General features: G+C 37.7%; 1 protein-coding gene across 3 annotated transcripts; it reads left to right on the forward strand.

Annotated features, from left to right (window-relative positions):
- CHEK1 (checkpoint kinase 1) lies at window positions 1–24763 on the forward strand. Of its 3 annotated transcripts, none has more exons than XM_060104912.1 (13): window positions 1–53; window positions 819–903; window positions 2471–2694; window positions 3895–3959; window positions 4052–4121; window positions 7874–8062; window positions 8721–8825; window positions 11218–11313; window positions 15679–15787; window positions 15976–16153; window positions 16520–16651; window positions 22612–22713; window positions 23912–24762. In XM_060104912.1, the coding sequence occupies exons 2-13, from the start codon at window positions 839–841 to the stop codon at window positions 24005–24007; spliced, it is 1431 nt and encodes a 476-aa protein (XP_059960895.1). In that variant the 5' UTR covers window positions 1–53; window positions 819–838; the 3' UTR covers window positions 24008–24762. The 3 variants fall into 3 exon arrangements, with proteins under 3 accessions (XP_059960895.1, XP_059960896.1, XP_059960897.1); XM_060104913.1 differs by lacking the exon at window positions 1–53 and adding an exon at window positions 137–282 and having other exon boundaries at window positions 23912–24763; XM_060104914.1 differs by lacking the exon at window positions 1–53 and adding an exon at window positions 465–553 and having other exon boundaries at window positions 23912–24763.
- Window positions 24764–27744: the final 2981 nt, after the last annotated feature.

Raw genomic sequence — 27744 nt, forward strand, 5'->3', positions numbered from 1 at the left:
GCGGGAAAAGCCCTGCATTTGGATTCCTGTGGTGGCGGGCAAAGGACGGCCTGGTGAGGAAGGGCGGCCGGTAGAGGGGGGAAAAGCGCCTGGAGCCGGCGTTCGGGGGCTACATGATTTAGGAGGCGCACGGCGAGAGAAAGTTCTCATCGCCGAGCCTAGAGGATCGGAGAGACTCCTGCGGAGGGGCGGTTTCGGAGGGTGGAGGAGTGGGGTGTCAGGCGGATCCCGTTGTACGGGGACTGGAGAGAAGACTTCCTCTGCTGGCCGAGAGCACCCGAGGTTGGGCCCCAACCGTCCGCGTGTCACCCAGCCCTTCCTGCCGCTTCTTGGGACAGTTTGGCTCCGCCCCGGGCTCCTCCTGGCCTTGGGGACGGGGCGGGGGTGGGAACTGGGAGTGAGCGGGTCGGGAGGAGCGGCTGCGGTCCTCGTAGCGATTATTTCCTCCTCTACTAGCCCGCATCCCCTTACTCTAGCCCGACGCTTCACCTCTCACCCCCTTCCCCAGTCCCCCACCGTAAAGCACTGGTCCCCCAACTCCTCCGCGCCACTGGTACGTTTCCTCGGCCGCCTGGAAGGCGGCGTTTCAGCCTTCGGTTTGCGTGGGAACGGGGCTTGTGAGTTACCAACGAAATGCCAGAGTTTAGAATACTTGCTTGTGCTTTAAAGACTTGGGTAAAATATGGATGAGGTGTAAGGGGAAACCAGGAGCTGTGATTCACCTTGAAGAATCACGGCAAGAGGCGGAGCTCAGTGGCTTTACAGATGATTGAAGCGTGTCCTCAACCACCGTCTTTTCTGGGTTCCTGCTTTTACAGCCGCGGGACTTAGTGGAGTCATGGCAGTGCCCTTTGTGGAAGACTGGGACTTGGTGCAAACCCTGGGAGAAGGTGCCTATGGAGAGTGAGTTTGAGTCCTTTTACCCTGACTTCACACTTGCTTTAGTTTTCTGTCTATTGTCTCCTTTGAGTACAAGTTGGTTGTTTTGGAGAACAGATCTTTGCATTTGAAATCTAAAACTTTGGGGAACTGAAGCTACACAATCTTTTGTAAGGGTTAATTTTTTTCTTCCTTTTAACAACAAAACAAAAACATTCCCTTCCGAAAGAGCTAGAGGAGACTTCTGAAGTCAGTTTCTCCTCCCACATACTCCTTCCTGGGGTTCAAACATAGTGGTTAAATGAGCAAATGAACAGACTCTAGAGTCGCGTTACTGGTCATTGTTTTGTGTTCTTAGGCAGGCTTCTTAATGTCCTTGTGTGCCTTTGTAAAATGGCATATCCCACAGGTACTTAGAACAGTTACTGTAGACACATATAGCATCGGATTAATAAACGCTGGGTAATGTTATTACAATTAAATGAATAGAGCAAGAATGAAATCTTGCCGTTTGGGACATCATGGATGGACCTAGAGGGTATTATGCTAAGTTTAAATACGTCAGACAGAGAAAGACAAACACTGTATGATTTCACTTAATAGGTTGAATCTACAAAAGTAAACAAATGAACAAACAACAGAGAGACAGAGTTAGATACAGAGAACAAACAGGTAGTTGCCAGAGGGGAGGATGGTGCTGGGGAGGAGAGAAATACCTGTTGTACAAACTTCCAGTTGCAAAATAAATGAGTCTCCGGTATGAAATGTACAGTGTGGGGAGTATAGTCAAGAACTATGTAATATCTTTGTATGGTGACATATCCTAACTAGACTTATCGTGGTTATTTTGAAATGTATAGAAATATCGAGTCACTATGTTGTAACAGGAACTAAGATAGTGTTGTAGGTCAATTATGCTTCAAAAACAAACAAACAAACTCATAGAAAAAGAGATCAGATTTATGGTTACCAGAAGCAGGGTGTTGGGGAGCAGAAGTTGGATGAAGGCAGTCCAAAGGTACAAACTTCCAGTTAAAAGATAAATAAGTACTAGGGATATAATGTACAACATGATAAATATAATTATCACTGCTGTATGTTATATATGAAAGTTAAGAGAGTGAAAGTTACTAAGAGTTCTCATCACAAGGGAAAATATGTATTTTTTCGATTTTTAAAATTTTGTATCTATATGAAATGATGGTTGTTCACTAAACTTGTGATAATCGTTTCAGTGCTTTATGTCAACTATAGCTCAGTAAAAGTGGAAGAAAAACAAGTTAAATGAATAGAGCATGTGTATATGTGATGTGGCCTAGAATTGCTATTATCCCATTTTAGTTTATTAAGAATTTATTAAATGACTTGGATGTACAGCATAATGACTTCTTTGGAACACTATCTATCATACTTCACATTTCAGAAAGGAGTAGTATCTGTTGAGAACATGGCAGAAACCATTCCCATGGTTTCTCCCAGGTGGAGAAACTAATAAAATAGTTCTGGATGAGTTATGTTTAACCTTTTGAAGTTTTAAAAGAAATATAATTCAAATGTCTGGGATATTATAACTCTTCCTTTTTCTTTTTAGAGTTCAACTTGCTGTGAATAGAAGAACTGAAGAAGCAGTTGCAGTGAAGATTGTGGACATGAAGCGTGCCATAGACTGTCCAGAAAATATTAAGAAAGAGATTTGTATCAATAAAATGTTAAATCATGAGAATGTAGTGAAATTCTATGGTCACAGGAGAGAAGGCAATATCCAGTATCTATTTCTGGAGTACTGTAGTGGGGGAGAACTTTTTGATAGAATAGGTATGGAAAAGATTGAAGATAATTCTTATGCTAAATAAGTTTTTTAATTTGTTTTTTAATTTTGGCATTGCTGCTTGTTCATTGTCCATTCAGACTTGCTTATGCAATAGTGAAATTGGAGTAAATTTTCTTGTTTTTGCAACTTATGTAAACACTGAATACATATGTAGAGTCATCAAAGAAACTATTTTCCCAAGTTGTATAAGTGATTTGGGTTGGGATTGCTATTTTGTAGAGTTTAAGAATGATAAACTGTGGTCTCATGGTGAAGTATTATAAGTGTGATGTATTGTATGCATATGCAGAAAAAGTTTTTTTTCTTTGTAGACATTCTAGTCTCATGAAATCATTGCATACATTTACAGATCCAAAATAATAGCCAGTTGTTACATAAGTGAAATTGAGCATTTTCTACGATTGCTTTATATATATTAAGTAAATTCTGTGCTTGCTACTTAAATGTTCGGTGTAGATTCAAAGTCTTGATATTAAAGAACACTAAGAAGTACATAAAATATATTCTGTGGATCTAAATTTATTATTTAGAGCTATTGTATTAGCAGTTAAAAATTGATTATTAGAATCTTCTGTATCTATCTCAGAAAAGAGTTGAGAATAAAAGAAATCAAAAGTTAATGAGGGAGATAAAAATATAAAAGGATAACTGACAATAGAACCTTTCTTAATAAAACTATTTCCTGAAGGAACTTCACAGGAATTCATGGTTTTGTAGTAGTGCGAGAAATTATATGAAGTTTAAATTTGTTGTTAAGTATTTAGTGAAATCAACTTAGATTTGTGCAGGCTTCCACTTTGGCAATTACATTTCAGGAGTGGAAAAAATATTGGCATAGCATTTAGAAGAAATTAGGGGAGAATTTGAAAGATATCAAATAACTCATGGTTAGTATAAGTAGGGGCTTTCAAGGTATGGCTTGCATTCTTGATTTGGGTGATAGTTTGTTATTGCTCTGTACTTTTCCCATGATGTTAATTTATTTTTGCCACTTAACACATGGGGAAATGTGAGGTATTAAGTACTATATGTACTAGTGGACTCCAGAATCTTTTCATTGTTAGCATTAGATTCTCTTTGCTAAAGTACAATCACAAATGTTTAACTTTAGAATTAGGAGACTGTGTGGTTGATGACTGATTATATTTACCTGGTGAACTAACTTTCGTAATTAATTCGTATAGAGCCAGACATAGGCATGCCTGAACAAGATGCTCAGAGGTTCTTCCATCAGCTCATGGCAGGGGTGGTAGGTACAGTTGTCTCTAACTTTTACTTAAAATTTGTCTTAGTGAAGTAAGTTACCCTATTCTGGTATGCTTTCCTCTGCTTCTCTTTTAGGTTTATCTGCATGGTATTGGAATAACTCACAGGGATATTAAGCCAGAAAATCTCCTATTGGATGAAAGGGGTAAGTTTAGCATTTTGTCGCTGCTACCTAATTATTTTAGTACAGCCATACAAAGGCAGGATCAAGGCTTTCCATTACTGAAATTTCAGGGCAAAAAATATGAAATTGAAATACCCTGGACCTTAGCCTTGACGTATTTGTTCTTTTTAATTTATGACTTGGATAAAGATGCAGGGCTTTTAGTTATATTTTATGGATGTCATAAAAACTGAGAGGGATGGATAGTGTTAGTGTTAGCTTATAGAATCAGGATCAAAAAAAGGTGACAAATATCCACTGCCTATGAGGCAGTGATTTTTGTCTGTTTTGTTTAATGTGTTAGAATAGTGCCTGGCAAATAGTAGGTTTTCAAAAATGTTTATTAGATGAATGAATTTAGCAGACCAGAGAGGTGGGTCAGATTTAACACATACTGGATTGTTACTTAATTCAGTATTTGGATTGAAAAAAACTAACGAAATAAGTACAGTTTAATGGCATGTCTTTGGCAGCAAAGAAGGTTTAAGAAGACTTACTAGGCAGCAGACTTCATATTAGTCACCCGTGTAATTTGATCATTGGAAAATTAAGGTGATAAGGTGAGAATGAGGAAGGCAGCAGTCCAGCACTTCTCTGGAAGGCCACGGCGGGAATAGTAGGTGTTTGGGACAGTACTGTGAAAGGCATGTAGACTACTGAAGTACTTTTATAGGTAAGTGGCCAGAATGATGAAAGGGCTAGAAACTATGTAAAATAAGGCATAATTGAGGAACTCAAGGGAAATTTGCTAATTGTTAAATACAGTTCTTCACAGTATGTGGGTGAAAACTATGTGGAGGCAATTTGGATTAGTACAAGGATGACCCTCATTAATGGATCTGCCCCAAAACTTAATAGGTTGCTTTGTTGTAGGTTTTTTTTTTAAATTTAATTAATTTATTTTTGGCAGCATTGGGTCTCCATTGCTGAGCATGGGCTTTCTCTAGTTGCGGCGAGCGGGGGCTACTCTTCGTTGTGGTGCACGGGCTTCTCATTGCGGTGGCTTCTCTTGTTGCGGAGCATGGGCTCTAGGCACGTGGGCTTCAGTAGTTGTGGCATGTGGGCTCAGCAGTTGTGGCTCACGGGCTCTAGAGCTCAGGTTCAGTAATTGTGGCGCACGGGCTTAGTTGCTCTGCAGCATGTGGGATCTTCCTGGACCAGCGATCAAACTCATGTCCCCCGAATTGGCAGACGGATTCTTGATCACTGCACCACCAGGGAAGTCCCTGTAGTAGGTTTTTAACAGGAGATTCAAACACTGGATTATTAATTATCAGGGATATTGTAAAGGGAATTTAAACATTGCTTGGCTGGTTGGACCAAAGTACTTTTCACATCTTGTCCAACCCTGAGGTTTAGTGTTTCTGGCATTATCGTGCCCCATCATAAGTACCAGTGTATGTTCTTATCAGCCTTGTTCTACCTCTTTCTGAACTCTATAATTGACCTTCCTACAAGGGGATAAATTAAGCCAGCTTATATAAATAATGGAGATGTGAGTATGTAATATCTGGAATGTGAAAACTTTGTTCCCAAACTAAAAATACTGTTTTTTTTTCTCTTTATAAAGATAAAAGTAATCATGAAATAAGATCAAAAGTATAAAAAAGAAAGTAAAAACTCACCAGAAATTCACCAGTCAGTTATAACCAGTGTTAATATTTTGGTTAATATCTTTTAGGTATCTTTTTATTAACCCATCTACTAACCTAGCTACTTAAGACCCTTCTTTGGTTATTTAGCCTTTTGCAAGTTGTTCCATAAAGTATGTAGCAAAAGTTTAGATATTCAAAAAATTTGGTGTATTGGGAAAAGGAACTGTAGAATGGTCTGTTGATGAATCCCAAGAAATGAGAGCACAAGCTGGGAGACTTCCCTTTGCTTCTATTTTTCATTCTGTGTCCATTACTTTTTGAATACTAATAGCTTTGATGGTATTATAATCAATTCTTCCCATTCCTCATATACAAATTAAGTCCTTTTTTTATTAAATAGGTTTCAAGCTACATAAAATCTTCTAGAAAGGAAGGATTGCAGTTAGGGAAGGGAAGGATTTATAGGAGGTTTCAAAGGAAATAGAGTGTACTTAAACTAGGTGTTAGGTGAGTGGATGTTGATTATAATTATTTTTCATATCTTGCATATTATATAAATAATCTTTTGTTTCTATTCAATAATAATATTTGTTTAAAAAGAAATAGAACATTATCAATATAGTTGAAGTCCTCCTCTGTATTCCTTCCAAATGTGTGCCCCTTTCTTTTTCTCGGAAGTAACCACACTCCTCAATTTAAAATTTATTATATACAGTTCTCTAAGGATTATGTCACAGACATAGTGAAACAACAGACTCTAAGGAATACTGTGGTCATCCATTAGTATTTTCAGTGATTACTGCTTATAGGTAACTTGGAACTCTTAATCTCAGTGATTTGTCAAGATTGTGTCATATATAGCTGTTAAAAGGATAATTACAGTAGCTACCTCCCAAGTCATAGAAGTAAACATCAGTGGCTTACATATTATATTGGGTGGATGTAATTGATCTTTAAAGAATCAGTCCCCTGTTTTGGGACATTTAAGTTGTTTCTAGCTTTAAAAAATATAAGGCAGTGATGACTATTCTGTAAATTAATGCACAGGCCAATATAAAAATTAGGTCATGTTATAATGAATATTTGTTATGGCACTTGCCGTTTTTTCCATTTATACCTGATTCCATGTCAGTACATATAGATATACCTTGTGTTTTTTTGTTTGTTTTTTGTTACCTACATAATCTCATTGTACATGTGTACTATAAGATTTAATCATTTCTTTATTGATGGACATTTAGGTTATTTACAAACAGTATTGTTATGGTATGGATATCCTTATGTTTGTGAATTTGTGGAAGTATTTTTGTGGGTATGGTCCTAGAAGTGGGGATTCCTAGTTCAGAGAGCATGAGTATTTCAAATTTTGGCATCTTTTGCCAGATTGCTTTCTAAAAAGGTTGTACCAGTTGATACCTGATAATAGGGGAGTCTCCCCTATCTCTGAAGACTAGGTTAGATTCCCTTTCTGTAAGATCTTGTAATGTTCTATATTTTCGTAACCTCGACAGCAGTTGTTATTGTTAGTCTTCAGTAATTTATCTACCTACATGGCTAGCACAGTGTCACTCAGTTACGGTAGATATTCACTAAGTGTAGTTAAGGTGAAAGTTCTGCCGACAGCTTGTGTGTGCTGAAGATGGGAAGTTAGAGTGGAAATGTGCTCTTCTGGTTTGTTTTCTGTACAGAGTTTGTCCTCCTTTTCTAAACTTAGCCACCTTGACAAGATGTTCTGGTGGTTTGTGGGTCTTTAGTTTTGGGTTTGTCTGCTGCTGGAAAAGTTGTGCCTAGTATGTTGTTGATGTCTCCCTCCTGCCCTCTGCACAACCCGATGAGGGCATGGCTCTCTTTTTAGTGTTTAAGTCTGGAGTGCTCTTTTCTAGAAGGCCCTTTTGACTCCAGGATCTTTCTTTAATCTGGTCCATACTGTTTGTGTATTGACAATATTTGTCTTATGTTAATAGAAGCCATGAGGCCTTTTTCTAGTTTTAACTATATGATGATGACTTTAATTTCTTCTTTTTTAAAATTTCTTATTGGTCATAACACCAGTGGTTTTCCAATACAACTCAACTCCTTTAAGCATATCTATTTACAAAACATTTTTAACCCGTGCCATCCTCTTTTCCTTTGGTTTAGATAACCTCAAAATCTCTGACTTTGGCTTGGCAACAGTGTTTCGGCATAATAATCGTGAACGTTTATTGAACAAGATGTGTGGTACTTTACCGTATGTTGCTCCAGAACTTCTAAAGAGAAAAGAATTTCATGCAGAACCAGTTGATGTTTGGTCCTGTGGAATAGTACTTACTGCAATGTTGGCTGGAGGTAAGAGCTTTTTATTTATTTATTTTTCTGCATAATTTTTTTCCATCTTTATTGGAGTATTATAATTGCTTTGCAATGTTGTGTATGTTTCTGCTGTACAACAAAGTGAATCAGCTATATGTATCCACATATCCCCATATCCCCTCCCTCTTGAGCCTTCCTCCCACCCTCCCTATCCCACTGCTCTAGGTCGTCACAAAGCTGATCTCCCTGTGCTATGCAGCAGCTTTGAGTTTTTTAATCATGATAAAATTCCTGTCCTTAGGAAAGCCAGGTTTCTTATACCAAAATAAATGAAATGAATCAAGGGGATCCATATTTATGTGATAGTATTTTAATATTAACTTATTTATAACTAAGTTGGAACTTTTAATCCCAAAGGTTTTTAAAAATGAAGTATGTATAGCTATTAAATGAAATATCACAGTAGCTCTCTCTTTTAAAATTCATGTGAATACTTTTGGAAAAGAGTAAGGCAGGAAGTGGACTATCTATCTTAGAAGTGCCTCTAAAATTTCTTAGAGTTGGCATTCTTAGTTTGGAAACCATATTGAATTAATTTGGAGGAAACTTACTGGATTTATGTCATTGATTATTTTCCCTTAAAATTGTATAGTGATTTGAACACTCAGAAAACTGGGACTTGTTTCTTTTTTAGAATTGCCGTGGGACCAGCCTAGTGATAGTTGTCAGGAATATTGTGATTGGAAAGAAAAAAAAACATACCTCAACCCTTGGAAAAAAATCGATTCTGCTCCTCTAGGTAACTGGGTTATTTTGATGTAAAGTACTGATTTCTTGGATAATGAAGCCTAGTGCTGTTTGAATTTTTTTCTTACATTTTTTTTCTTTTTAACTTTTAAATCATTATGTAAATAATCCATGATCTTTATAGATGAAGTAGAAGAAGAATAAATTAAAAAATTGTAAAATCCAACCCTATAATCCCAGCACTCAGGAATAGCTTTTTTTTTTTTTTAACATCTTTATTGGAGTATAATTGCTTTACAATGGTGTGTTAGTTTCTGCTTTATAACAAAGTGAATCAGTTATACATATACATATGTCCCCATATCTCTTCCCTCTTGCGTCTCCCTCCCTCCCACGAAATAGCTTCTTTTAATGTTTTGATATGTGCTTCTGTATTTTGTAGTAAAAACTATGTGTTTGTTATATATGTATGTTATTTATAAGTATGTGTGTTTTCACAAAAAATGACATCCCACTATACATGTTATTTTGTAACCAGTTTTTTTGTGTGTGTTAATGCTTTGTGAACATTTTTTCATGACTATAATTGTAGGTCTACATCACTGTTTTTAAAGACTGTGATGGTATTCTGCTATATGGACATGGCTTACTATACTTATCCAGTTCACCTTTTTAGAGATTCAGGATTTTTTCTAATTTTTCACTGCTGTGAAAGAGATATGATGATCATCCATATAACTTAATCTTTGCACTTACCTTTAAATTATTTAATTAAAGTAAAACCCCAGAAGTGGAATTGCAGGGTCAAAGACGTATACAGTTTTTAATTATTATTGTTTACTTTGCCAAATTGTTTTCCGGAAAGTTTGTACCATTTCATCACAGTCTAACTAGTTTACATTTAAACTTTTTTTTTTGGCCATGCTGTGTGGGATGAAGGATCTTAGTTCCCTGACCAGGGATGGAACCCGTGCCCCCTGCAGTGGAAGCACGGAGTCTTAACCACTGGACCGCCAAGAAATTCCCTTAAACTTTTTTTTTTTGACTAATCTAATAGGCCTACATATAATAAATGTATTCTGTTTTTTATTTTTATTTTAAATTTAGTACCAATGAAGTTTTATATTCATTGTATATTTATTAGCTTTTAGTCTATTTTTGTGAACGTGTCTATTTTGCTCATTTTTGGTAGGAAGTTTTCTTTTTACTTTATATGAGGTTTTTGAAAAACATTAATGTCATTAGATCTTTACATTTGTTAAAAATATTTTTGATAATTTGTCATGTATTTTTGTTTATGCTATTTTGACATGCAGAAGTTTTATATATATTTTTTAAACTTAACCTTTTTTTAAAGTAGTTATTTATTTATTTTCTTACTTATTTAGGCTGCACTGGGTCTTAGTTGCGGCATGCGGGCTTCTTAGTTGTGGCATGTGAACTCTTAGTTGTGGCATGCATGCGAGATCTCGTTCCCTGACCGGGGATCAAACCTGGGTTCCCTGTGTTGGGAGCATGGAGTCTTACCCACTGGACCATGAGGGAAGTCCCCAGAAGTTTTATATTTTTATTTATTTAAATCTAGTACCTGTCCTTTGTAGTTTCTGACTATATCATCATGTTTGGAAAGGTCTTTTCTACCCTCAGCATTAGAAAAAAATTACCTATGTTTTCATTTATGTTTTTAAGGCTTTATTTTTTCCATTTAAATCTTCGGTCCATTAGAAAATTATTTTGGTGTTGGGAGATGAATGAATTCTTTATCAATATAATTAAGGTACCTTAGGATGATGGTTGCTTTTATTACTGTCTCTTAAAAAGTTATTGGAGGGACTTCCCTGGTGGTCCAGTGGCTAAGACTCTGTGCTCTCAATGCAGGGGGCCTGGGTTTGATCCCTGGTCAGGGAACTAGATCCCACATACATGCTGCAACTAAGAGTTCACATGCCGCAACTAAAGATCCCGCATGCGGCAGCGAAGATCCCATGTGCCACAACTAAGACCCAGCGCAGCCAAATAAATAAATAAAATTTTAAAAGTTATTGGAAAGTAAATTTCCCTTATAAAATTGTGTGAATGAGGACTTAATATGACATATTGGAACAGTGAAGTTTGGTATTGAAAATGGATAAGAGGGTTTTTTTTGCTATCTTTGTATAAATATCATCAAGTGAAGAGAAACATTTCCACCTACCTCTTGTTCTATTTATTTGCAAACAACTGAGAGTCAGCTCTGGGGAGAATATTCAAAGATATAGACAGTAGCAAAGAATGACTGCATGAAATTAAAGCAAAAATTCAGTAGCTTTATTCTTTCTCCTCCCCAGAAATAATATTTGGACACAAGGAAAGCAATAGAGGATGTGTGTTCTACACCACAAGCTGTAGGCTTTTCTAACCTATTTGAGTCTTTTATAAATGTTGTCTTAATGTTTTGTTTTCAGCTCTGCTGCATAAAATCCTAGTTGAGAATCCATCAGTAAGGATTACCATCCCAGACATCAAAAAAGATAGATGGTACAACAAACCACTCAAGAAAGGTAATATCCTTAAAATACAAGTATTTTTTTTTCTGTGAAAAAAAGGTACTTGTAAAGTCAGTATAAGTCAACAACACAAAGGAGCTGTGGTCTTTGTCCTCATGAAGATTATAATGTCTAGTACAAAAACCAGAAATAGAAAAAATAATTTTAAGCTCATTAATAATTATAAAGTGGAAAGTCAGGGTACTACAGCTAAGAATTTGACCAAGTCTTAAGTGACAAAGAACACTTATCTTGCTGAGGGAATCATGTTAAATCTAAGATTTGAAGATTAAAAGGGAGCTAGCCAGAAGAGTAGTAGCAAGATGAGTGGCAGATTCTGAACATGGAAGCGGCATCTGGGATGTCTTGGAGGTTAGAAAGTGGTGCATTTGAGGAGCTGGAGAGAAGGCCAGTATGGCATGGACCATGTCTGGCTTTTTCATCATTGCATCATCTGTGCTTAGCATAGTGTGTGGTCCATCATAGGCATTCAGTAAATGTTTGCTGAGAAAGAAAGTGAATGGAGAAGGGAGAGAGGGAGAGAGGTTTGAGATGAGGTTGGAGAGGTAGATAGCAACCAAACCGTGGAAGACCTTGTAAGCCACGTTAAGGATCTTGGGCTTTAACCGAAGGCTATTGGTAAAACCTTTTGAGAGACTTTAAGCAAGGAAATGACATGCTACTTTTTTTCACTGTTTTTGATCCTAGATGTGAGAAGATGGTAGGCTGGACTAGGTTAGTGATAGCGGGATTGGAAAGAAGAAGTTGATTCCAGAGAAATTTAAGAACTAGAGTTGATAATACTGGTGATTGTTTATATGTGGAAAATGAAGGAGAGTGAGGAGTCAAAGTATGTCTCCTTTCTGGTTTGAACAGCTGTGTAAACGGTGAAACCATTTACTTGGATGTAACTCAAAAGGAAAAACAGATTTGCAGGGAAATTTTATTTGATTTTGGACATTTTATTTGAATTTGAGAAGTTAAGTAAAACTGTCTCATAGGAGTGTGTGCGTGCGTGCGTGCGTGCTTGTGTACATGCATGTGTGTAACTCAGGAAACAGGGCTAAGCTGGAGATGTTGATTTAGGTGCTTTCTGTAAATAGATGGTGATTTAAACTGTGGTAGTAGATTAAATTGAGTATATGAAATCTTAAGGAATGCCAGTGTTTAAGTGATGGGTGGAGGCCTGAGAAACAGAAAAGTAGCCAGAGAGGTGGGACATCAGAAGAATGTGGAGTAAATTTGTCCTGTGGATTCCATGATATGGCAGTTATTCAAGATCTTGGAAGGAACAGTTTTGGTGGAGAGTTAAGAATAAACTCTAGGGCTTCCCTGGTGGCGCAGTGGTTGAGAGTCCGCCTGCTGATGCAGGGGACACGGGTTCGTGCCCCGGTCCGGGAAGATCCCACATGCCGCGGAGCGGCTGGGCCCGTGAGCCATGGCCGCTGAGCCTGCGCGTCCGGAGCCTGTGCTCCGCAACGGGAGAGGCCGCAACAGTGAGAGGCCCGCGTACCGCAAAAAAAAAAAAAAAAAAAAAAAAAAAGAATAAACTATTGTACAGGGATTCTAGTGTAAAAGAGAGTTAAGCAGAGTGTAGACAGCTCAGTATAGAAGTTTGGCTGAGAGAACAATAGCTAGAGATGAATGAGGAATTTTTAACTCTTCCCTGAATGTTTCTTTTACCTTTCACCTTATTCTAATTGAAATCCAGCTCTCCCCTAAGGACATTGCTTCTTCTCAGGTGGTAGGTGTTTTCTTTCCTGCACCCTCATACCCTTGATCTGGGAGTGGAGCAGGCATCCTCCTTGTTCTTTCTTCACATTCCTCCGCCCTTCATTTTGAATCCTATTATCAGACTCTACCACCCACTATTCCCTCGTAATAATCACCTTCTGAACCTCAAATTAAAATTCCTGCCACATTGTCACTCTCTCCAACACAGCTCTTGACGTAATTTTTGTCATGGTTCTTGGTCATTTAAATATTCATTTAGATGGTCCTTCCACTGTCATCACCTCACATTTCCTTGACTTTCTCTCCTCTAGCGATCTTGTCTTCAAGCATCCTGCTTGGACCACCAGTATATTTTTTTCTGGTTTCCTCCCTCTAGTACCCTGACTCCAGCAACCCTTTGACCCAACCTGGACTTGCAGTCCATCAATTCTACTACCTTTTCACTATCTTTTATCTGCCCCCTTCTCGGTCCCATGTTCCATCCTCACTATTTTAAATCCCAAGGTTAGTCACTGTAATGACTTCTTTACATTTATCTTCAACTTCCTTGCCCATTCTCTCTTTTTAAAAAAAATTTATTTATTTTATTGATTTATTTTTGGCTGTGTTGGGTCTTTGTTGCTGCGCACGGGCTTTCTCTAGTTGCAGCGAGTGGAGGCCACTCTTCATTGAGGTGCGCAGGCTTCTCATTGCAGTGGCTTCTCGTTGCGGAGCATGGGCTCTAGGCGCATGGGCTTCAGTAATTGTGGCACGTGGGCTTAGCAGTTGTGGCTTGTGGGATCTAGAGCACAGGTTCAGTAGTTGTGGCGCATGGGCTTAGTTGCTTTGCAGCACATGGGATCTTCCCAGACCAGGGCTTGAACCCGTGTCCCCTGCATTGGCAGATGGATTTTTTTTTTTTTTTTTTTGCGGTACGCAGGCCTCTTGCTGCTGTGGCCTCCTGTTGCGGAGCACAGGCTCCGGACATGCAGGCTCACAGGCCTAGCCGCTCTGCGGCATGTGGGATCTTCCTGGACCGGGGCACGAACCCGTGTCCCCTGCATCGGCAGGCAGACTCTCAAACACTGCGCCACCAGGGAAGTCCATTGCCCATTCTCTCTTCATCATACTTACTGAGCAAGTCTGCGTAACCTAAGTTTAATCCTGTTTTGTACCCACTCTACACTTATACCTCCACAGCTGATTGCAGCTGGAGAAAAATATGCAGCACTGTCTGCTTTAAATTCAAGATCACTGATCTCAAGTGGGCCCTTAATCCTTCCAGGCAATCATAATGCATTTCCCCACTTCTTTCACAATGCTACTGTCCTAAATCACATTTTTATACCTTTCATTTTCTCTTCAACTTCTAATACTTCCTTCTCCATCCTCACTCTCAGTTGGTGGCAATACTTCCTATTTCGCTGGGAAATAGAAGCAGTAACAAAGGAATGCTCACAAACTCCTACCACCATCTCTACCAACCTGATTAACTGCCTCTGTGCTCGTATACTCTGCTTTCTCCCGTTGCTCTGGGTAAATTGCTCCAGATATAAACCAGCCCTTTCTCTTGTGCACTAGACGCAGTTCTCTTTTGCTTACTCAGTCTAGCAATTCTTCTCTGTTTCTGCTTCGTTATTAACTCTTCCCTCTTTACTGGATCTTTCTTATCAGCGTAAGAACATGCTGTTTCTCCCATCTTACTGCCTGATAACATAGTAGGCTTAATAAAATATTTGAATGAATAGATTAATAAATAAAAAGGTTGTTTAAACTTAAGCATGTTTAAATGGTTTGGGGGTAGATCCAGTTGACAGGAAGAGGCTCAAAGTCTAAGAGAGAGGGAATAAAAGAGTATCAAGGTCCCTGAGGAGAAAGGAGGGTATGGGCTCAACTACAAGTAGAGGGATGGACATTTGATGGGAGAATGGAAGGGGAGAGGATGGGTAGGAATGCAAGTAAGTTAGCAGATTTGGTAGTGGCAAGTTGAGGGAGTTTCCAGTGACTTTATTTTCTTTGTGAAATGGGAGATGGTGTCATGTGCTAAGTAATGAGGTCCTGAAGGGTGGTCTTGGTTAATCTGACAGGAGTATAGAAGTTTTGAAAGAATCATTGTGGAAAGGGAGAGGAAACTGACTAGAGAAATGTAGGACTAACTGTCTGGGTTGAGGATCCAGCTGAGGGTAGTAGCCATGAATTTATAGTAGCATCATATTCTATATAATGATTATTTTAGGTAAAGCTTTTCTAGAGGAGCAAAGAAGATTGGGTAGAGCAGATTCATAATGTTCATTGTCATCATCACAAATTATTTTTTATTTTAAAAAGTTTTGATGCCTTAGCTGCGTCTCTCAGTCTTCATCGAACATTGTTCTGTTACTATAAATGGTACCATTAAAATTATGGCCTGCACTTGGAACATACTTACAGGTCAGGATTTATGAAATGTGTAGTTTGTACAATTTGGCAAGTGAGTCCTACTAAGTTCCTAACGGCCACGTTTCTCATAAAATCATGTAGGAAGAGCCACTATTTGTCGTATAAGTATTTTGTGTTAAATAAATGAATTTAGATATGGTTTTACTTCTTCAAGTTGACAGCTGGGTTAATTAAAAAATATCTGCATAGAAAACTTGAAAGCGTTTTTATTTATGTTTTCTTTTTTAGGGGCAAAGAGGCCCCGAGTCACTTCAGGTGGTGTATCAGAGTCTCCTGGCGGATTCTCTAAACATATTCAATCGAATTTGGACTTCTCTCCAGTAAACAGTGCTTCTAGGTAAGACTGATTAATAAAAGACCAAGTAGTTGTTGGATATAATAGTCCCCATGAAAAATAATACATGTATATATTGTTTTCTTATGATGAATATAATGTTTTTCAGTGTGAGAATGGTAATGTGATATAAGAAAGGCCTGATGAATTTTATTTAAAGATATACTTTTCTCCATATCTTAATGCTGCAGTGAAGAAAATGTGAAGTACTCCAGTTCTCAGCCAGAACCACGGACAGGTCTTTCCTTATGGGACACCAGCCCTTCATACATTGATAAACTGGTACAAGGGATCAGTTTTTCCCAGCCCACATGTCCTGATCATATGCTTCTGAATAGTCAGTTGCTTGGCACCCCAGGATCCTCACAGGTAAGGTTTTTCAAATAAATAATGGCAGCCCTTTATTTTTTATTGTCTTAAAGTCTTTTTTTTTCTTTTAATATATAAATCTAAGAAATATAATATTAAAACTTGATACAGATTTTTTTTGTTTGTTTTTTTGGCCACATCATGGCACATGGGATCTTAATTCCCTGACCAGGGATAAAACCCATGCCCCCTGCAGTGGAAGCATGGGGTCCTAACCACTGGACCAGGAGGGAATTCCTAGGGGAGACTCTGATGTATAAGAATCTTAAGTCAGAGAAAAAAATTTTCAGACCAAATAGCTATGATATAACTGCTTTTGGTGATAAATCTGATGATTTATTCAGCTTTCCTCTATTTGACATGTAGAACCCCTGGCAGCGCTTGGTCAAAAGAATGACACGATTTTTTACCAAATTGGATGCTGACAAATCTTATCAATGCCTGAAAGAGACTTGTGAGAAACTGGGCTATCAGTGGAAGAAAAGTTGTATGAATCAGGTATGTTTCATTGATTTTTGTTATATTTTTTTCCTGAAGAAAAATTTAAATATTTGAATAAAAAACTATCATTGTCAGTATATTTTAAAAATATAAAGTAATTAGTTTAATTTGAAAAAGAAACAGTTGAAACTGAAGAAATTTAAGTAAAATGTTCTTTATCTTAAGAAATAATATTTCTTAAAAGACTTCTGTAAGGTTATTAAAGACACTAAGAAACTCAAGTCATTTTCTTTAAAACTATGTACTATACTTAAATTGTAACAGTTAACAATCAGCTCCCTTCTATGAAAGATGTATCCATGAACAATCCCACATTTCCTCCATCTCCCTGCTCCCATCTACCAATTTTTGTTGTTTATGTTATTATAGTATTTTTATAACATTGACATTCTAACCTGTCTTCAGGCTTTTCATAAATCTTAATATCATGAAAAACAAAGAGAGGAATATTTTGTATTAAAGGAGACCAAAGAGGCCTGATAAATAATGCCATGCATGATCTTTCACTAGATCGTGGATTTAAAGAAAAAAAGCTATAAAGGATGTTATTGGAACAGTTGGGGAAATTTGAATATGGGTTTTATATTAGATAATGTTTTTGAATCAGTGTCAGATTTTTGGTGTGATGATAATATTGTGGTTTGTAGGAGAATGTCTTTGCAGGAGGCACATGGTGAAGTGTGTGCCATTGATAACTTAGTTTAAAAACTAAAAAAAAAAAAAAGACAATCACATAAAAAAAGTAAACATGCTGTCTAGGTTGATAAGGTCAATAAAGGGTTTGTGGTTATTTATTGCACAATTCTTCCAGTTTTTCTGTAGATTTGTAAGCTTTCAAAATTAAAAGTTAGGGGAAAATATTATAGTGCAGAAATCTGAGGCCAGCCTGATTTTCCTCTCACTTGTATAGATAATTCACTCTTTTTTTTTTTAGGTAGATTTATTGAGATAAAACTCATATACTATAAAAAATTATCACTTTAACCATTTTAAAGTGTACAATTTAGTAGTTTTAAGTATATTTACAAGATTATGCAACTATCACCATTTAAATATAGAACCTTCCACTGCCCCCCAAATAAACTCCATACCAATTGGCAGTCATTCCTCATACCTTCCTCCCTGGCAACCACTAATATACTTTCTGTGAACTACCTATTCTGGACATTTCATATAAATGGAATTGTACAGTATGTGACCCTTTGCGTTTGTCTTCTTTTACTTAACATAATATTTTCAAGGTTAATTCACGTTGTAGCATTTATTAATACTTTATTCCTTTCAATGGGTGAATGATAGTCCATCGTGTGGATAGACTACATTTTGTTTATCCATTTATCCATTGATGGACATCTGGGATGTGTCTACTTTTTGGCTGAACTTTTCTCCTTTGTTAATAAGGTATATTACATTAATTGATTTTTGTATTTTGAGCCATCTTGCATTCCTGGGATAAATCCCACTTGATCATGGTGCATAATTCTTGTAGTGAGTTCGATAGATTCAGTTTGCTAGTATTTGTTGAAAGTTTTTTTGTGTTCATAAGGGATTTGATCTGTAGTTTTCTTGTGATGTCTGGCTTTTGTATCAGGGTAATACTGACCTCGTAGCACAAGTTAGGAAGTATTCCCTTCTATTCTATTTTTTGAAGAGTTTAAGAAGGATTGATATTAATTCTTCAAAGGTTTGGTAGAATTCCCAGTGAAGCTATCTGGTCCTGGGCTTTCCTTTGTTGGAAATTTTTTGATTGCTGGCTCAATGTCTTTACTTGTTATAGATCTATTTCCTCTTGAGTCATTTGTGGGAGTTTGTGTGTTTCTAGGAGTTTGTCCATTTCATCTTGGTTATCCAATTTGTTGGCATACCATTTTTTGTAGTATTATAGTCCTTTTAGATTCTGTAAAGTTTGTAGTAACATCCTACTTTTATTCCTGATTTTAGTAATTTGAATCTTTTTTTTCTTTTTCTTTTTTTGGTCAGTCTGCTAAAGGTTTGCCAATTTATCTCTCTCATCTCCTTACTATGTTTATCATTTCCTTCTTTTGGATTTACCTTGCTCTTCTTTTTCCTAGTTTTTTAAGGTGGAAGGCTAAGTTGTTGATTGGATATCATTCTTTTTTAGTGTAAGTGCTTATAGGTATAAATGTATGTCTGGGCATTGCTTTTGCTGCTTCCCATAAGTTTTGATGTTTTCAGTTTTTTCATATCAAAGTATTTTCTAATTTCCCTTGTGATTTCCTTTTTGGTTATTTAGGTATGCTGTTTCATTTCCACATATTTGTGAATTTTTTAAAATCCTTTCTGTTGTTGGTTTCTAATTGCATTCCATTGTGGTCAGAGAAGATATTTAGTATTATTTTAATTATCTAAAATTTATTGAGACTTGTTTTGTTGCCTAACATATTGTCTCTACTGGAGAATGTTCCAGGTGTGATTGAGAAGAATGTAGATTCTGTTGTTGTTGGGTGAGGTGTTCTGGGCATATTTGTTAGGTCTAGTTGCATTATAGTGTTGTTCATGTCTTTTATTTCTTTGTTTTTCTTTTTTTAAAATTTATTTTTAATATTTATTTATTTTTGGCTGTGTTGGGTCTTCGTTGCTGTGCGCAGGCTTTCCCCAGCTGTGGCGAGTGGGGGCTACTCTTTGTTGAAGTGCGCAGGATTCTCATTGTGGTGGCTTCTCTTTTGTGGAGCACGGGCTCTAGGCATGTGGGCTTCAGTAGTTGTGGCTTGTAGGCTCTAGAGCGCAGGCTCAGTCGTTGTGGCACATGGGCTTAGCTGCTCCGTGGCATGTGGGATCTTCCCAGACCAGAGCTTGAACCCATGTCCCCTGCATTGGCAGGCAGATTCTTAACCACTGCACCACCAGGAAAGCCCTATTTCTTTGTTTATCTTTGTCTAATTTTTATATCCATTATTGAGAGTGGAATGTTGTACTCTTCGGCTGTTATTGCTGAATTCTATTTCTTACTTTAACCCTGTTAGTTTTTGCCTCATAAATTTTGGAGTTTGGATTCTAGATAAATATATGATTATAATTGCTATATCTTCTTGATCATCTTAACATTATATAATGTCCTTATTTGTCTCTTGCAAAAATTTTTGTTACAGTCTTTTGGTAGATGTTAGTATAGCCACTTTAGTTCTGTTTTGATTATAGTTTTCATTGTGTACCCAACAACATGGATTTATAATTATTGCTTTATGTGGCTGTCTTTTTAAATCAGGTAGGGAAAAATAGGTGTTACAAACAACAAAACTGATTATTATTGTCATTTGTATTTACCTATGTAAATTACCTTTACCAATATTTTTTCTTTCTCCATGTGGATTTGAGTTGCTATCTAGCATTCTTTCATTTCAGCCTGAAGGACTTCCTTTACTCTTTCTTTTTTGCGCAGGTCTGGTAGTTTCAAACTCTATCAAACTTTAATTATGAATGTCTTCATTTCTTCATTTATGATGGATAGTTTTGCCAGATACTGACTTCTTTGACATTTTTTTCCTTTTAGCTCTTTGTGTCATTCCACTGTCTTCTGGCTTCCGTGGTTTCTGATGAGAAATCAGCTGTTAATATTATTGAGGATCTCTGTACATGATTTGTCACTTTCTCTTGCTGCTTTCAAGATTCTCTTGTTGTCACTGTCTTTCAACAGTTTGAATATGATGTATCTTGGTGTGGATCTCTTTCATTTTATCCTAGTTGAAGTTCATTCAGCTTCCTGGATGGGATTGTTTTTCATCAAATTTGGGAAGTTTTTGGCCATTATTTTTTCAAATGTTCATTCTGCCCCATTCTCTCCTCTCTCTCTGGGACTTACATTGTGCATATTCTGATACACTTGATGATGTCCCACAGGTCTCTTAGACTCTGTTCATTTTTCTTCATTCTTCTTTCTGTTCTTTAGGAACAGTCTCTACTGACTTCTTTTTTCCTGTGTGGGGGCCATATTTTCTCATTTTTCTGTATGCTTTATCCTTTTTTATTGAAAATTGGACATTTTGAATATTATAATGTGACAACCCTGGAAATAGATTTTCCCCTCTTCCCAGGGTTTGTTATCATTGACAATTGATGTAGTTTTTGATTGTTTAGTGATGTTTCTGATCAAATATTATAGTGTCTGTCTTCTTTGTTGTGTGTGATCTCTGAAATCTTTGTTCTGTTAGCTCAATGGTCAGCTAATGATTAAACATTAAATTCCTGGAACCAAAAGCTAGTTTTTGCAAAGGGGTTCTGTGTGCGTATTGGGGCATGCCGTCAATACCCAGCCAGGCAGTTTACAGCTCTGCGTTAGCCTTCACTTCCTGCTTGTGTGGTGCCTCATGGTCAGCCAGAGGCAGAGCTTAGAGCCTTGTCAGACCTTTCTTGAGCATGTACAGTGCCCTGGGCATAAGTATAGGCTTTACAGTCCCAGGAATATGTGAGAGATTTTCGGAACTCTTATCCCTCAAAAACATCTCACTCCTAAACCTTTCCTTTCAGCCTTTTTAGGTAATCTGTTTGTTCCAACTCTTCTGCATTACCCCAGTAAGCAAGGGTTAAAGCGTTTGCCTGTAGGTACTTTTGACAGATGCTCCCCAGGTGGCAACTTTAACACAAGTCCTGTGTAGTTAGGCAGGCAAAATAAAGACAAGTGTGTTGAGCAGGTCTTCCAGGAAGGTAGAACAGCTTAAGACAGTTTATGAATGAGGTTTATTCTTGCATTTGTACCTCGACCTGGAATGTGGATGGTTATTTTCAAGGCTACTACTGAGCTGAGGAGTGGGAGTTGGGAATAAGGTAGTTACAATGTGAGAAAGCTCATCTGTTTTTTTAATGAGTGCCCCTGTGTTGCTGCAAGCTTTTTGTTAGTTTTCAGTGTTCTGAAAAAGTTGATTCTGACAGTTTTTGCCAGATTTTTCATGGCTTTTGTGGGGTTAATGGGCTTTTGAAGTTTCCTAATCTGCCATTTTTACCGACATTACTCCTCAATTAATTCTTTCTGCCTGAATCTTTGGAGAATTTTCTTTGTCTTTGAAGTTTAATAACCTACTTCAGATGTGCTGAGTGTCTTGTGTTTTCCCAGAACATAATGTTGTTCCAGTGTTGCACTGTTGTGGTACACCTGTGTTTCTTTAATAGTCATTTCTTGAAGTGAGAATTATTAAAAATGTTGTTGTAATTTGGGCTGGGCTTAGCTAGGCAAATCTGCTGATCTTGCTTGGGCTCATTCATCCAGCTGGAGTTGATTGCTTTTCTGTGGTCCAGGACAGCCTCATCCACGTTTGGGGTCTTGGTGCTGGCTGTTGGCTGGGCCTTTCTTTCCATGTCACTCTTCTAGCCTGAGCTTCTAAAACACTGAAAGTGGAAGTTGAAAGGCCTATCAAACCTTCACCGTCTTCTGATTGCTGCTGTAGCTTTTTACCCACAAATCTGGCCTCTCTTTTTCTTTATGTTTTAATAATCTTGTTTTTCCTCTCAGTCCGTTTTTATTCTCTCTCTCTCTCTCTTTCTTTTTTTTTTTTTTTTTCATTTTTTGGCCATGCTGCATGGCACGTGGGATCTTAGTTCCCCGACCAGGGAACAAACCCAAACCACACCCCCTGCACTGGAAGCATGGAGTTTTAACCACTGGACCACCAGGGAAGTCCCCCGTTTTTATTCTCTTCAATTGTTTCTTCTTTCGGTTGTATCTTGGTAAAATACTAAATTTATTTTGTTGCTAAGAGTTCACATAGACTCAGTCCCCGATAACGGAGCTGCGTCCTGTTTACAGGTCGTTCTTGTTGGACACACACATACCCATTGGGAGAGGAAAGTCCTAGAAGGAGTGGGATTTTCAGCTGGCACAGCTCCTGTTATAAAAGCACCTCTCAAATTTTTGTCCCAGTAGTATCACTGAACTAAGATTATAGTTTTTATTTAGAGTATTTTCTGCCCACACATCTGGTTTGACCTTATTTTTATTGTCTTAGGTTACTGTATCAACAACTGATAGAAGAAACAATAAACTCATTTTCAAAGTGAATTTGGTAGAAATGGATGAGAAGATCTTGGTCGACTTCCGGCTTTCTAAGGTATGTAGAATAGAACACTTTTTAAAAGAAAAAACTTTGTTTTGCTATTTTTAAAGAAGTATTACATGTTCATTTTAGAAATTTAAAAAACACAAAAAAGTATAAAGAAGATAAGAATCAACTAATTTTATCATCCAAAGAGAACACAGGTTTATTTTTGATATTGTATTACAATAACCTTACTATTACTTATAATATATCCTCTATGGAATTACTCTTATGTTAGATTTTTTTTAAATGGCATTATATTTATAAATATATGGTAACTGGTTTTTTAAATTTAATATTATGAACATTTGTTCTTGTCATTAGCTATTCTAAAACAGTTTTTTCAAATGACATTTTCCTTATTATAAAAATTTTTGTTTTTTGTAGAATGTGTAAATAAATAACAAATAAAAAATAGTCCTAAATTACTTTTGTCCTTAAAATAATTACCCTTAATATTTTGTAACATTCTAAGCTTTTTCTTCATAAAAATTATGATTTGTCCAAATGTTTGCACATTATAATTAATGATCCTTTATCTGTTTGTTACAAGCTACTCTATAATTAATACTCATATACATGGAGTTTTGTTCACATTTCTGATTCTTTCTTTAGAAATTATTGGTTCTGAGGTTACAGTTTTAAAGCCCTTGACGTATAAGACCAAAATAACATTTTCTCTGTTTACCAAAAGATTGTGTGTGGCTCTAAATGAGGTTGGAGGAGTTGGTCACATTCTTTATGTTGGAGATTTGCTGCAGTGCTATTGTCCAGATGCTTGGTATGGAATTAAATTAAGATCCTAGTGTAGAGAAACCCTTCTCATAACTGAATCACTGGCTCTGTTGTGGCAAGACTTAAAGCATCGTTGTGTAGCTTATTTTTAGTTTATAAACGCCTAGTGCCTATGAAAAACAATGACATAGGTCCAGAGATACAAACCCTTGAAATGGACAGGATGCCATTGTTTCTGCTCTCTGAGCCCAGGGTGGTGGGAGCAGTGATGGGCCCAAAGTCAAGTCAGAATTATTTATGTAGCCATTTCTTCTACCAAGATATTTTGTATTCGTAAGAGGACCGGAAGATAACTGTAGCTGGACATATCCATGGATGTTTGTCTCTACTTACCCCTAAAGAAAGTTTGATTTTATGGCATAGTCTCTTTTTCTTGTTTTTTTGACATTAGTTTTGGATATTATTCCTAATATAGGGTGATGGATTGGAATTCAAGAGACACTTCCTGAAGATTAAAGGGAAGCTGAGTGATGTTGTGAGCAGCCAGAAGGTTTGGCTTCCTGCTACATGATAGATCCACTGGCTCTGGGATTCCTGGTGAATATAGTGCTGCTATGTGGACATTATTCTTCCTAGAGAAGATTATGCTATTCTGCAAACTGCAAACAGTAGTCCCTGAAGAGTTGTCTTCCCTCTAGCCAAACAATTTCCAATTCTTTTTGTATGTTCTTCATACAGATAGTACCTATATCTTAATTGTAAGTAAAACTTTGGGGAAGGGATAGATAGAATTCACTAGATATTTCTTCATCTGCATTTAGTGTCTGAATTTGAGACCCACCTGGTGGAAACCAAGCTCTGGGGATACATGAGCTTACCAGCTTTTATACCAACATAATGAAAAATGATACTCTTGTCCCATTTTTACCAAAACATTAGGTTTCATCCAAAAAGTACATATTTCCTCCACTTTGACTTAATTACATGGATGAATTAGTAAAAACAACCTTGTGATTTTGGGACAGTAGATTTATCAGTCTGTGAAGTGAAGCCAGCTTCAAAAAATATATCCCCAAAATTTGTACTTATATTTTTAAAAGGGCCTGACCAGGTATATGAACCTGGTTTTGAATTATAATTATTAATTAAAATTGCAAGTAGGTATGTTTTTTCTGGTGTAGGTAATAATATATATGATTGGTCTTTCAAGTAGAAGTTGAGCATAACCTCTAGTGCTTAACTACCTTTACTCAAAATTACTGTTGCACATTTTAAATATTTTTCTATATTATTTTCTACTTTCACAGCTATATTTTAATTCTTTATTACAGAAATAAATTCTATTTTGAAAATGAATAACTAACTCTGTGAACTTATTGGTGACTAAGCTTCTAGGTGATAAGGCATGAAAGAAGTGGGGCAAGATGTAGGGAAGCTATAATGGACATAGATCTGATTCCTGGCTTTTTTTTTTTTTTTTGCGGTACGCGGGCCTCTCACTGTTGTGGCCTCTCCCGTTGCGGAGCACAGGCTCCGGACGCACAGGCCCAGCGGCCATGGCTCACGGGCCCAGCTGCTCCGCGGCATGTGGGATCCTCCCAGACTGGGGCACGAACCTGTGTCCCCTGCATCGGCAGCCAGACTCCCAACCACTGTGCCACCAGGGAAGCCCTCCTGGCTTTTTTTTACCTATTAGTTTTAGTAAGACCTTGTTCTTTCAATAAAATTTATATTAATTTTTGAATGTTAGATTGGGACCCAGTATTCTCTTTTCTTGGTAACTTATAAAAATTAGTTAATTATCTTAGTCTGAAGCCAAGAACAGGGAATTCCCTGGTGGTCCAGTGGTTAGGACTCCACACTTCCACTGCAGGGGACATGGGTTTGATCCCTGGTCAGGGAACTAGGATCCCACATGCTGTGTGATGTGGCAAAAAAAAAAAAAAGAAAAGGAAACCAAGGACATGAAATTTTATAGAGTTTATCATATATAATATATCCTGGTAAATGGTATTACTGCAGTATACCCATAGGAGGAATAAGATTGAACTTATAGGCGGCTCCTAAGAATTGAGCCAGTACATTCTCAAATATGAAAGAAATTTTGTTCCTGAGAATTGTCAGCCAGCCATTAGTAACTCTCAAAAACAAAGTTGTCTCTGGCTTTGACCTATCCCCTGAGCTCCAGACTTTTATAGCCACAGCCTACCTGAAATTTCCCCTTCATTAATAGTCATCTCATGAACAAAAACAACTTTTTTTTTTTTTTTTTTTTTTGCGGTATGCAGGCCTCTCACTGTTGTGGCCTCTTCCGTTGCGGAGCAGGCTCCGGACGCGCAGGCTTAGCGGCCATGGCTCACAGGCCCAGCCACTCCGCGGCATGTGGGATCTTCCCGGACCGGGGCACAAACCCATGTCCCCTGCATCGGCAGGCGGACTCTCAACTACTGCGCCACCAGGGAAGCCCCCAAAACAACTTTTGATCCCTGTCCTCCAACCTATTCCTCCCTAGCTTCCCCCATCTCAGTAAATGTTATATTCACTCCCTAGTTTTCTTAAGCCAAAACTCTAGAAATCATCCTCGACACGGTTTTCATACTTTGTATTCAATTCAGCAACTCCTATTTAATTCAGCAAATGTAATACCTCTAATAGTACCATTCTGGGCTTCCCTGGTGGCGCAGTGGTTGAGAGTCCACTTGCCTATGCAGGGGACACGGGTTCGTGCCCCGGTCTGGGAAGATCCCACATGCCGCGGAGCGGCTGGGCCCGTGAGCCATGGCCACTGAGCCTGTGCATCCGGAGCCTGTGCTCCGCAACGGGAGAGGCCACAACAGTGAGAAGCCCGCGTACCGCAAAAAAAAAAAAAAAAAAAAAAAAAAAATAGTACCATTCTAATCAAAGCCATTGTTATCTCTCTTTTCATATTTCTTGTCCTTCAGTAGTTCAGAAATGCAGTCAGAATGGTCCTTCTAAAATGTGAATCAAGTATCCCTGCTCTCAACTCTCATAGCTCTTTGTCACACTTCAAATAAAATTCAGAATATTCTCTATGACCTACGTGGCTTTATGGGATATGTTCTCTTTGGCCTCATCTGCCACTTCTACTTGCTCATCCTACTCTAGCCACCTTTGGCTTTGCTCTTCTGCTCACAACATAGGTACATTCTCACCTCAAGATTGTTGAGGTGGTCATTTCGTTTGCTCTTCCCTCTGCCAGGAGTACTTACCAAAGTATTTGTGTGGCCTGTGCTTCACTTTTAAGTCTTTGCTTAAGTGTCACCTCCTATGCAAAGTCTTTTTCCTGACCTACCTAATATATTACCCCACCTCTGCCACGCTGTCTCCTTTATTTTTCATCGTAGCATTTATTATCTGACATTATGGGGTATTTTTATTTGTTTATCTATTAAATGTCTGTTTCTCCCATTGGAATATGTACTGTATAAGCTCCTTGAGGTCAGGGACCCTATTTGTCTTATTCAGTTCTGCATCCCCAGCACCTAGAACAGTGCCTGGTACGTTATAGCATGCAATAAATAGTTAACAAAGAAATAGACATTCAGTTTATTTGCTCTACCTTCAAAATATGTCTGGAAGCTGAACACTTCTCTCCATTTTTATTACTACCCCTCTAGTTCAAGCTCCTTCATCTCCTCCCTGAGTTTCTTAATAAAAACTAATGTCTTCCCACTTCCACTCTTTTCATTTCCCACCTGTACTCCCTCACCCCCTACCCCAACATCTTTGCTTTACATAAGTCCTAAGTTATTTTTTTTTCTTGTAGAGGTAAATTGTTCTGTGACACTCCCTTAAAAGCTTCCAATGTCTTCCCACTGCATCAAGATGAAATCTAAGTTCCTTGCTCTGGCTGACCTGGCCCTGCATGGTTCACTCTCTATGTTCTTTACTCACTGTACTGTAGACAGAGCAGCCTTCTTTCTGTTCACTGAATATGCCAAGGCTCATTTCCCTTTCAGGACTTTGATATTTATAGCATCCCCAGCCTGGAACCCCTTCCAGTAGTTTGCATAGCAGATTTAGCACTCAAATCTCAGCCCAAATGTTTCTGCTACCCCCTAATCACTATCACATTATCCTATTTTCTTCATAGAACTGATCACTATCTGAAATTATTTGTTTATCGTCTGCCTTTCCCACTAAAATGTAAGCTTGGACTTTGTCATTCCTTTTCACCCCTGTATATCCTGTATATAGAGCAGTACCTGGAATATAGTAAGTACTAAATAAATGTGTTGAATAAATGAATGAATGTTGAATAAATGAATGAAGTAGTTAAATATCAGA

Source organism: Mesoplodon densirostris, chromosome 7 (genome assembly GCF_025265405.1).
Source record: "Mesoplodon densirostris isolate mMesDen1 chromosome 7, mMesDen1 primary haplotype, whole genome shotgun sequence".
NCBI lineage: Eukaryota > Metazoa > Chordata > Mammalia > Artiodactyla > Ziphiidae > Mesoplodon > Mesoplodon densirostris.

What these genes read in the sequence shown, in the direction of transcription:
- CHEK1 (XM_060104912.1), top strand. Translation starts at nt 839, where the DNA reads ATGGCAGTGCCCTTTGTGGAAGACTGGGACTTGGTGCAAACCCTGGGA. An exon ending in TCTCCTATTGGATGAAAGGG is followed by an intron (nt 4,122 to 7,873) that starts GTAAGTTTAGCA and finishes CCTTTGGTTTAG; the next exon opens with ATAACCTCAAAATCTCTGAC. An exon ending in GCACCCCAGGATCCTCACAG is followed by an intron (nt 16,154 to 16,519) that starts GTAAGGTTTTTC and finishes TTTGACATGTAG; the next exon opens with AACCCCTGGCAGCGCTTGGT.